The sequence below is a fragment of the Microtus pennsylvanicus genome, chromosome 7 (genome assembly GCF_037038515.1).
Source record: "Microtus pennsylvanicus isolate mMicPen1 chromosome 7, mMicPen1.hap1, whole genome shotgun sequence".
Taxonomy (NCBI): domain Eukaryota; kingdom Metazoa; phylum Chordata; class Mammalia; order Rodentia; family Cricetidae; genus Microtus; species Microtus pennsylvanicus.
This window is the reverse complement of record NC_134585.1, coordinates 114543979-114556179: the sequence shown is the minus strand read 5'-3', so window position 1 is coordinate 114556179 and position 12201 is coordinate 114543979. Positions and strand designations below refer to the sequence as shown.

The following is a 12201-nucleotide window of genomic DNA, read 5'->3' as shown; positions in this document are numbered from 1 at the left end:
GAAGATTTAATCTACTTACAGATCAAATATAATGAGTTAGAGAAATGCCAAGGTCCTTACTGATAGAATCCATAGGTTCCACCATCTAAATGTATTGGCAGTGTATGAGTTAGTCAGAGTTATTGGTTCTCAATAGTATAATTAGAGAGTCCAACAGCAAGAATAAGTCAAGACCCTTTAACAAATAGCAAAAAAAAAAAAAAGTCCAAAGGCCTGGAGGTAAGAATCTAGAAGGAAGTCTTAGATGATTTCTAAAACTTTGGGCCCATTAGGGAAGAGGAACCAAGGTAAAAGAGAGAAGGTAATTTTTAAGGAGGGTACTTTATTAATAAGTGAAATATGAACCTTATCTAAATGTATAGCTATTTCACAGTCTGTAGAAAAGAAACTCTCTAGGAAGAATATTCTTTATGCTAGCTAAAGTTGAAAGTAATGTCTCATGATGAGACTAAGCTATGAAACTTTAAAAAAAAATTGTAGCCTCATTTTGTTACCAGAGGAGTTTGTATAGGGCCTGACTCCAAAGTAAAACCTAAACAACACTGGTAAGGAATCCTTTGGTATCCAGCAAAATGGTTACGTTATCAATAGCTGAGCTTCTTCCTATGGGAGTCCAACAAGACTTCACCAGAGTGATAAGTGGAGCTCTATAGGAAATACGAGGAAGGCTGACTGTGTACTTACCTACTGGCAGGGAAAATGTTGACCACCTTATTAATGCTACTGAGCAAACCAAAAGCTCAGTATCTAGGTGTTGCAGAAAGTCCTAAGCTGGTTACTTCAGCTTGGAATGTACCCAGCAGGTGTTATATTGAGTCCACTCCTGTTAAAATAAAGATGTCAGAATGTTTGGAAGACAGAATGAGAACTCGGACAAGAGAAGGACCTCAGTATGGAAGGGAGCGTTTGCTGTGCTCCTGTGGTCTGGAGGTAGTAAACTAAGATAAATTGGGTGAAAATTTTAGGGAGAGGGATTCAAGCAACATGTCAACACACTGTGAATGTATTGTGAGGCGCCATTGCCAAAGGCTCTGTACCACTCAGGGGTAACTCTGGAGATGGCAAGAGAGAATACATGAGAAGATGGATACTTGGGGTGCCGATACTGAGAGCCTTGGGAGTCCCAGCTAGCCCAGAGACTCATTTCTTCTGTGATACCTCCTGCTACTGAGTTGCTAAGAAGTTTGATTTCCTCTCATTCTAGGTAGCAAAATAGTCAGCAAAACAGAGATACCAGAACAAGAGAAGGAGAAAGAGAAAGAGAAGATGCCTTTTGTTTTAGAAGGCTCTCTCAAGGTAATCCAAGAAAAGACAAACATCACAGATCAATCACAAAGCCAAAATTATCCTGAGACAGAGTTTGCAGTAGTCACAGGGAATGATCTTTTTAACTAAAACCAACCTCAGAGATGACTGAAGCCTTGGAGAAAGGGTCTGTGTGTGCACAATTGTCACGTGACAAGTCTTCGAGAGAATGTGTATCTTATTATCTTCGCATAACCGCAGCCCAAGGGCAGTGATTGGCTTGTGGTGGTTTGCTCTTTACTTTTGTTGAAAATGTTTGATTTTGTTCACTTATTTTGATTTGAACTCTTAATTACAAAAGTAATATTTGCTTCAGTGATTATTCAAGACTGTTTGCTTTATCTCTTCAGTTTCTGGAATAAGAAATGTCAAAGTGTGAAAAGTTCCGATGTACACAAAAGTACAGAACTATTCTGTGTGCTTATTTATGGGTAAAATGTAGGCTTGCTCTGGTCTGTGCCTTCTGCCCCTGTGGTATCACCCTCTCAGAATGTGGATGCACTCACCAATGCAGAATTTCTCCAAACTGTGTGGTTTAGGAGTTTTTATGGATTTTTCATCATGTATGTACAACCAATTATTAAATCCATCTGAGGCTCCTCTCTTCATCCTCGAAGGTTGGAGGGAGGGGAAGGCTCTGAAGGTTCCCAGCTTCTAACCTGGGTTTGATCTTTCTGGTGACCAGCTTCCACCCCATTCTGAAACTATCTAAGAGTTTGCCAAGAATTGCCTCATTAGAACAAAAGACAGTCCTATCACTCATGAAATTCCAGGGGATTGGAGAGCGCTGTGCCAGGATCCAGGAATGAAGACCAAATATCTGGTTCTGATTATATCATAATATACACTTTCTATTAAAGTCAGTTGTTACTTATCTGAAAATGCCTTTATTTTGCCCCTATTCATTAAACATGGTTTTTTATTTATATGATTTTTGGTTGAGTTTTTCATTTCCTCACAGGACTCTCAAGATATCAGTCTCCCTTTCCTTTGCTGACATCATGGATGTTAATAAAGTATCACATTTTATATTCTTTTGTAGACTATCTTTTCTCTTTAGCTGCTTTGAAAACATTTTGTGATCGTCTGGTAAGCATTTAACAGTTGTGCTATAGCAAAACCAGAGCGTGCATATAGTCCACAAAAAAACCTTCCCGGAAACCTCATTGACAGCAAATTTGATATATAATTTATAAATAATAACAAATCTTATAGAACTCTTAATTGCAAAGTACATTTAGCAAATTACTACTTCAAATATGTTTTCATAGCTGTTTGCTAAGTTACTGTATCGTTACAGAGCCTATGGTTACAATTGGCAAACAAATGCAATTCCACTATTAATACTGATTAATATTTTCATTAGTATTAATGTGACGAAAGTGAAACAACAGAAAGGCTCATTATTTGTCAATAACGAGAAATTTTTCAGAATCAAAAAAAGAGAAATTTGAATGTTAAGAGACTATTTGCTCATTTTTACTCCAATTGCTGTGTAGTGGTTAAAGGCACTTCAGTTGAATCCTGATTTGTAACATTCTTCCCATCGATCTGTTTTTAGCGTAGTTAATCAGTAGTCAGTGAGTCTCCATGATGTGACATTTGCTGATGTCTGTAGGGTAAATACTCCAGCAGCGGCTGATTTCAAGCTGCTGATGTAGCATTAGTGAGGCGGGAGCGGGGTGGATCTGTAGGCCGTTGTACAGTATGTTTCTAATATATAGATCAGATAAGAATGAAGTCTAATCTAATCTACATGCATTCTGAGCACTTGTTGCCTTTGTTTTGAACATCATACTTAATTGCATTTTTATGACTTTTTGGATGGTGCCTTTGCTTAGCAACTATCACATATAATTCCCAGAGATTTATCAGTAAACACATGAAATCAATCTGAGCCAAGGTCAGCGCACCACTATTGTTTTCTGCTTGGATTTATTGACCTTTGTGGATGCTGGGATCGGCGTCTATCATCAGTTCTAGAAATGACTCGGCCAGTATCTGTCGTTTGTCAAAAGCCACACCTTAATTCCAAGAGGCCTGTGGAGCTTGCCTGGTCGTTTTTATAAACCCTACTTTCTTGCTTATACTTTTGAAAGTTCATTTTGTTTATTTAAGCAACTAGAAACTTGTGTTATGATCCTTACTTCGTAAGTTTCTTATCTGTAATCTTCACAAATATACTTTCAAAATTTTTGTTCTGATTTTATTCAAAGTGGCTTAGTTCTTTTGTGTGTGAACTAATGTCAACACATGAGTTGTTTTATTTGAGACTATGTCTTTATCCCCTCCCTCAGCCTCCCAAGTGATGAAACTGCAAGTATTTACCAACACGCTTGGAAACTCATGGCTTGTTTTTTAAGATTTATTTATTTATTTATTTATTTATTATGTACACAGTGGTTTGCCTGCATGTGTATTTGCAGGCCAGAAGAGGGCACCAGATCTCATTACAGATGGATGTGAGCCATCATGTGGTTGCTGGGAGTTGAAATTGGGACCTCTGGAAGAGCAACCATTGCTCATAATCTCTGAGCCATCTCTCCAAATGATTTTTTTTAAAAAAAAATGTATTTTGTCCCTCCCTTTTAAATATCTTGAGCTGAGAATCCTTCTCAGGGTAATCCACCCTTTTACTGATCAAGTTATTTAAGATATAAATTGGGAAGTGAAGGAAAGGAGACAGGCCAGTGGAGAGGCTACTGCTGTGGTCCAAGATAAAGACAAGAAAAAAATCTGAACAGTGTAAATTACACCAGAAAGTTGGAGAATAAGCAGAAATGAAGAGACATCTTCAAGGAGACAGACAGGGTGTGCATATAGAATTTGAGAGTGAGAGGGGGACAATCAAAGATAACCAACTGCAAGGTTCTTGACTCAGTGTTTCAAATTGCCAGAAATAACACTTAGAAACATCACACTAAATTTCCTCCAAAATTGACCCGAAGGCAACTCACGTTTGATCCTTTTGAAAATCCCTGGTAAGCTGTTTGCTGTGTCCGCAGGCATGGAAGGAAGAACAAGAGAGGTTGGCAGAGGAGGAGCGCCTGAAGGAGGAGAAGAAAGAGAAGAAAGGGAAAGACGTCGGTAAAAAGAAAAACAAGGATAAGGCAGACAAAGAGGATACTAAGGCTTTGAAGAAGAAATCCTCTTCCAAGGAGAAACCTAAGGAAGAGCCCATAAACATCCCGGAAGTGATAGAGGAGTCTGTCCCGCTTCCGGAACCCGAGATAGTTTACCCGGTAAAGCGACTCTGACAATTCTTTGGGATACTTGTAACAGTTTTGGGGAACTGAGGTCTTTTTTTTCTGTTGTCTATGGACTAGACTTGAATTTCCATTTCTGTCTAGAATCGAGATTCTTCTGCATAACTAAACACCAAAATGGGAATACCCTCAGACCTGCTTTTCCTATCATGAAGCCAGATCACCAGGGGCAGTAAAGAGGGAAGTGTGTCCCAAAGACTTAACGTTTTAAGCATTAGAAAGGTACAGAAGCAGCTGCATGGGTCAACTCCACAGGCTAGGTTCACTGCGTACACTTAGATGCCACTGTGCGGAGTGCCACACTTCTGGTTTACACACTTTGATGAAACCCCTCTTTGCTAATGCTCCCTCGGGTGCATTAAACCAACAAGGAAGAACTAGAGAGAAATGTCCTGCTCTATTTATTTCATCGATGACTCTAGCCTAGTTACTTAACAGCTTTAAGATGCATCTGAGTCCCCTGAAATTGTAGTAGCAATATCTAATGTTTTAAAACGTCTTTTATATATGACCTCCGAAAGCACCAAGGGGCAAGGTTTCTCTTCACTTTAAAAAGAAAGTTCGTGAACTTGATCTCTCCTCACATCAGCTTGATGATAGAGCATGATTTCATTTGAACTTGATTATAAATACTTAGATGAATATTAATGAGAGACTTTTTAATAAGACTTATCTTGATGTGTGTGAGTACCCAGAGAGGCCAGAAGAGGGCAGCAGATCCCAGTGAAATTGAAGTTATAAGACACATGGGCACTGGGAACTAAATTTCAGTCCTCTGCAAGAGTAGCAGGGGGGGTCTTAACTGCTGAGTCATCTCTCAAACCCTAAACATAAACTTTTTTTTTTTAAATCCTGCTAATTATAATACATTTTTAAATTTCTAAAGAGTCTGGGAAGAGTGGCATACAACTATAATCCCGGCCTCCTGGACACTGAAGCAGGGTGACCATGGGTTTAAGAGAAGCCAAAGACAATGGCACTGGGTTGTGATCCTACTTCATGTTCTGGCTGTGTGGGAGCCTAGCCAGTTTGGATGTTCACCTTCCTAGACCAGGATGGAGGGGGGAGGACTTTGGACTTTCCACAGGGCAGGGAACCCTGACTGCTCTTCAGACTTGAGAGGGAGGGGGAGAGGAGTGGGGGGACGGGGAGGGGAGTGGGGGGACACGGGGAGGGGAGTGGGGGGGGAGTGGGAGGCTGGGAGGAGGCGGAAATTGTTTTTTTTTCTCAATAAAAAAAAAGAAAGTTAAAAAAAAAGATCAGTCTGAGCTACTGAGTAAAATCCTGTTACTAACAACAAAGAAAATTAATAAAAACATAAATTTGGGCTTCTGAGCCTACAAGGTATCAGATATAACTGTTTAAAAAAAATAAGCTTACGGAAACTGTAGTTGACTAACCACTAACCATAGTAAGCTGATGGGTGTCAGTGCAGTTCCACAACCAGTCATGATGTGTTCTCTTCCAGTTCCGAGGCTACAATATGGGAGATGTACCCATCCAAATCTCAGGGAAAAATTACTATCTGTATCCTTCTGATGGAGGGCAGATTGAAGTAGAAAAGACCGCGTTTGAACGAGGTACATCTGTAACCGCTGTTAATGTCATGGAAGATGTTCCTGCCTTTCAGATCAGAACGGGACGTTGTGCTTCTGCTGTGGTGGGCGACTGCCCACTACATTCACCTTTACACTACACTGAGTTTCCAGAGTTCACCTGCTTCTGCTGGAATTGGTTCTGCAAGGAATAAGCCAGCCCAGAATTTGCCCTAACACATTGATAGGAGCATTCTCATTGTTAAAAATATTTAAATACTTCTACATTAGTGGGAGATGGTATAGTATCAACTGTAACAGGCAAATAGGTAGTTAATAATATTAGTTACAACAGCTCTGTCATGTCAGGAAGCAAACATACGCTTTGAGTTTCTGGTTTGTGCTCTGTAGCCCAGTGCTCAGTTGTAGTGACATTTCACTTGTATTTTAACAAATAAAGCTTGCCTGATGATCAAAGAGTAAAACAGCCCCACTGGTCAGCCTCATAGACCAGGCAGTATGACACACAGCTTTAATCCCAGTAACCACACTAATTTGCCATAAAATCAGGCAGTATATGCCATTAATCCCACGGTACACGCCTTTAATCCCAGCCTTAGAGAGGATTATAAACCAGAAGGAAACAGCTCTCAGACACAGTTTCATTCTGAGGTCTCCTGGAGGCAGGATCGCCATTTTCAGACTGAGGTAGAGGTAAGAGTCAATGGCTGACTGCTTTGCTTTTCTGGCCTTCAAGTTGAACCCCAATTTCTCTCTCTGAGTTTTTATTAATTTCTTAATAAAAATGCATCTCTCAGGGAACCTCACCAAGACTTGCATATGTGAAGAGTTTATATAAATTTCAGATGGTTCATAGAAAATACAGCATTTTCAGCTTAATCCTATCAACCTTGAGAGACACCCAAACCACAATTGGAAATGAAAGGCTGGGTTTAAAAGGGAGAGCTAAAAGGGAAACAAATCAGAGCACTGTTAAGAGAGAATGATCTATTAGAAAATGGCTTCTAACCTGCCAAGTACTGATAATTATAGAACACACACAAATATACGTATACTTATACACACACACACACACACACACACACACACACACACACACACATATATATATATATATATATATATATATAATTATGACTGTTTAATATTACAATGCCATAATCAGTTGATGTCAAGTATGGGTTGGACAGTGGCAGCGCACTCCTATAATCCCAGCACTTGGAGGCAGAGGCAGGTGGATCGCTGTGAGTTTGGGGCCAGCCTACTCTACAAGAGCTAGTTCCGGGACAGGCACCAAAGTTACAGAGAAACCCTGTCTTGAAAAACAAAAAAAAAGTCAGGTATGGTAACGCACATTTATGACATTAGCACTCATGAGACTGGGGCAGAAGAATTATGAATTTGAGGCTGGTCTAAAATATATACACACATTCATAATGCATATGCATTATATATTATTATATACAAATAACTTTAAAGCTTTTTATGTTAACTGGCTCGCTTGATTTATCAGAGTTGGTAGTATTCGCCACCTCAGATGCTGTATTTCCTCTGTGGTGTGGCTTGAGATGCAGTGAGAAGTCCCGCAAAGACCTCCTTGAACAGAGTTGCTGCGTCTCGGGCATTCCCAAGCCCTGTCTAATTCTGTACCGCATGCATTCTACCAGTGTTCGGTCGAGGCGTGTGTGGCATCTTCAGTCAGCCCCCCTTTCTACCCTGTGCTTCTCCCTCAGGCCCAACCTTCATCAAAGTGAAAGTTAAAAAAGACAAACACAATTTTATAATTCACCTGAAAGACCCAAAGGAAATTGTGAAAAAGCCCAAGGAAGAGGATGACTCTTCAGAAGAAGAGGAGGAGGAAAACATTCAACAAAACGCTGACATGAGTGAGTATCTTTACCTTTGTGGTACCTACGGCATGATGGCGCCCCTGAAAGAACCACACAGGCATCCCTGGTGTTCAGCACATGCAGATTGCACAGGTGCCACCTGCAGCATTTGCTGTCCTGCTGATGTTTGTCTTCCTTGGCATACTAAGCATAGGTGCCGCCACACGCACAACAGGTTGAGGTTGGCTGCTGACAGGACCTTGCTGCCCTGACAGAAGCTCCAGTTCCAGTATTCATGGTGATAGCAAGGAACCAGGCGAGCCCCATGGATACAGCAATGCTGTGCGTATTTTGCTCATTCTGATCTTAATCTTGGTTCTTGCAGGCTCAAACTCAGCTTCTCTCTGAGTCTCTAACAGGTTCCTGTAATCAGCAGGATCTCCTTTCTGTGTTTCTCACTTGCTTTGCTTATCACACCAATTTCTTGGGCTTCAAAGATAAGGTTTAAGAAAAGAATCACACATTTTGCCATGAGTTTATTATCTAAATAGAGGTACAAAGTACTGCCCAGCACTGTGAAACCTCCTAACAGTGTTACTTCAAGGCAACACCACCTAGAACAATGAGCTGCATCTTATCCAAAGAGGCATGAATTATCACTGTACAAGGAAATACGTTAAGCTAAAGAAAGTTTCAAATTCACTTAGCGATGGGACTGATACCTAAGTCTTGCCTATAAGTCCAGTTAAGTTGCTGCTTTCCAAATTCAAGAACACAATGCTTGAGAAGTTGAAAATACCCAGGAAGTTAGCGCAGAAAAATTTTAATTTGGAGAGCTAATAAAAAAAATCTCTTAATTGGGGCTGGGGAAATGGGCTTAGGTGGTAGAGTTGTAAATGGCTGTGCAATCATGAGGACGCAAGTTCAGACCACTAGCACCTACATAAAAGGCCGTGAGCTTTGATACATGCCTGTAATCCAGCACTGGAAATCTGACATGGCAGGATCCTGATTGCTCACTAGCCAAGAAGTCTAGTCAATGAGTGAGCTCCAAGTTTAGTGATAGACCCAGTCTCTCACAACAAAAGACAGCAGCTACGACCCACCTCTGGCTCCACAAATGCATGTACAGGTTCATGCACAGCTGTGCCCATCCACACACAAATGCATAAACCATACATACTCACTCATATTTTAAATATTTAAAGAAGCTAATAGTTAAAATGCTACCACCTCCGTGATACTCACTGTTCAAAGTTTATTTCTTTCTTATTTCAATATAAGCATTTTCCCATTCACCAGGCTTTAAAAACAAGGTTTTAAAGTTATTTAATAATATATCATTAATATATATATCACTTTATCATTTAAATAATTCTATGTATGGAGATGATTTTCTACAAAAGTTAATGAATGCATGCATTTATGAGTATGTGATATAATAATGTCCCTTTGTATATTAAATAACAGTTGGTATTTATCTTTGCTACTAATGAACCTGGTTATCTTTTGTTTGCTCAGATTATTGCTTGTTCATTTCAGCTTTAGTTTTCCCTAGCCTGCAAACGTTGGCCCAGATTGCACCCATGATCTGGTTCTGGATGATGCATGTACTAAGACTAGATTTGGTGTTTCTAAAGAAGTGTTCCATAGAAAAGCTGAGAGCATTTGAGAAAGACTGCACATGACCTATGAGTCCTAAAATATTTACTGCCAGTCATTTTCACAAAAGTCTGTTGACTGCTGGTGTAGGAAGCTTCAGCAGATAAACTGACAGAAAGAACGAGAATACTGCTTTCTGTTTGCCGGGCTGTGCTCACTTCTTGCCTCTTGATGAGGGTTTCTGTTGTGACTCAATTAATTTTTTTGTCTCAATCTCCTCTGGTACAATCTGTGGGCGCATGTACCCTGCAAGCCTGGTATCCTTGAATCTAGCTTGCTATAGAGTTTGTCTTCTCAGGCTTTTCTCTGTGGGCTGCCCCTGGCAGTTGCGGTGTCTTACAGCTCCAGGTCAGAGGCTGGTGTGCTCCTGTGGTCTGAGGAGATGGCAGCTGGGGGCTTGACTTCAGTTCTTCATTAAATGTTTTTGCACCTACCTTCATTTGTTCCTTGCTTTTCTCAATAATGCACAGTTTGTAAGATTTTGCCTCCCTATCACTTATATCTTCTCCCTAACATGTTTGTGTTTAAGAGCTTTCCCCCAGGCTTCAAGATATTTATTTGTTTGTTTTGGCTGTTTTGGTCTTATTCCCACTTTAGTTGGATCTTAACCATGATCACAACTCACTTCCATTTCATCTGTTGAATACTGAACAAGGTTTAGTTGGGGAACGATGTTTTTAAATCACAGAAAATGTGCATTTAAAACTCTATTTTCCGTAATTTATACTTTGCTGAACATGTGTTCTAGCTGCCCCTTTTTTCTTACTTAAAACTACACAATCAAATTTCTGTCATGCCTTCTTGTATGTTCTAGAAAGTGTTCTACAACTGAGCTATGTTCCCAGCTTATTTCCATTCCTTCTTGTCACTAAATAATACACGATTATCTGGGTGTTCCAGTTTATTTAGCCACTGTCCAACTGGAGGACATCTTGCTTGTCTCCACATTGGGGCAGTTATGAATGGAAGTGCCGTTCATATCTGTACATGTTTTGCTTTATGTGGGGGCATACATTGTAACCACTCTGGGTAAAAAGCAGAGAGCATGGTGGCTAGCTCATAGGGCAAGACAGAAAGTAATAGTCTAAGCATCCCTCAAACTGTCTTTCAGTTCAGAATGAGAGCTTTGTTATTACAACCCTCCCAATCTTCAGTGTTGTCCCCATTTGGGGTTTTCTCCATTCTGACAGGGGCCTTGTTTTCTTTATTGGTTTAATTTGCATTTCCCTGACAATATATGACATTGAACCCCTGTTCATATGCTTATATTCTATCTATGTGTCTTCTTCGGCTAAGTGTCTACAGAGGGCTTTGGGCTGGTTCTTCCTCGGCTTGTTTTCTATTGCCGAGTAAGAGCTCTGGCATGTTTTACGTAACAGCCCTTTGTCAGATGGTGTCCTTAGCAAATATTTTCTCCAAGATTGTGAATTATCTTTTCATTCTCATGAAGCAGTATCCTTTTTTGTTGTTGCCCCTCTGAGCTTTCAAAAATTCTCAGTCAGGAAATAATCTCTTCATGTGTTGCAGCATTTTAAAGCGATGCTTTCCCGTTTTTATTATATGATGATGGAGCAGATGATAAAATGGAAATAAAATGGAAAGGTTGTGCTCCTTCTCATATGCCCCAAGAATGTGTATTTTAACAAATCTTCTTTTAAAACTTCTGCTTGATTAAAACCATTTCCAATTGTGCTTGAAAATGTATGAGATTATAAATGTGGGGATTTAAGAAAGTGTTTTTAAATGTGAAGAAACTCGGACTGACCTGGTGGTTTTCATTTGAAAAGTCATGGGAATGGTCTCAGATCGATAACCAGCATATGGCTAAGCCATTAGCTCGTTTATGTCCTCTCTTCATTCTGCCCCAAAGCCCTTCAAACAAGAGTCTAACATTCCACCCCTGGAACTCTGCTTCACTTCCCAGAATCCTTGGTAAGAGCCAAATCAATTATTTTTAAATGATGGTATTAGAAGAGCTAAGACCCCATTCCCAGAATTCCCACTGAATGCTGCTTACACTTCTTGAGAAAAATGGAAATATATCCTTGATACAATTTTGTCTTTTAGCAACACCACAGGTAGTGAATGAAGTTGTCAGCAAGTTTGGATCATTTTCTGCCACCTTAGAAAATGGGATCTGCCTCTCAATCAGTTACTATGGAGCACACGGGCTGGCGCCAGGTGAGATGCACACACTGCACAGAACAGGGGAAATGTCCTGGAACAGTGGTCCCTGACATCCTCAGCTTGTCCCAGGATGGAGGTCCATTACATCCTCAGCTTCTCCCAGGACAATGGTCCCTGACATCCTCAGCTTGTCCCAGGATGGAGGTCCATTACATCCTCAGCTTCTCCCAGGACAGTGGTCCCTGACATCCTCAGCTTGTCCCAGGATGGAGGTCCATTACATCCTCAGCTTCTCCCAGGATGGAGGTCCCCTGACATTCTCAGCTTGTCCCAGGACAACAGTCCCTTACATCCTCAGCTTGTGGCAGGACAATGGTACCTGACATCCTCAGCTTGTCCCAGGATGGAGGTCCCTTACATTCTCAGCTTGTCCCAGGATGATGGTCCCTTACATCC

The 12201-nt window shown here is 40.5% G+C and overlaps 1 protein-coding gene across 1 annotated transcript in view; it reads left to right on the top strand.

Annotated features, from left to right (window-relative positions):
* The window catches only part of Spag17 (sperm associated antigen 17), a 221586-nt gene that overhangs the window by 137931 nt on the left and 71454 nt on the right, over positions 1-12201 (top strand). The window contains exons 20-25 of the mRNA XM_075979181.1: positions 1209-1296; positions 4311-4547; positions 6040-6151; positions 7861-8013; positions 8232-8239; positions 11646-11799. Of these exons, the coding sequence (XP_075835296.1) occupies positions 1209-1296; positions 4311-4547; positions 6040-6151; positions 7861-8013; positions 8232-8239; positions 11646-11799 (752 nt within the window). The remainder of the gene's footprint in view (positions 1-1208; positions 1297-4310; positions 4548-6039; positions 6152-7860; positions 8014-8231; positions 8240-11645; positions 11800-12201) is intronic.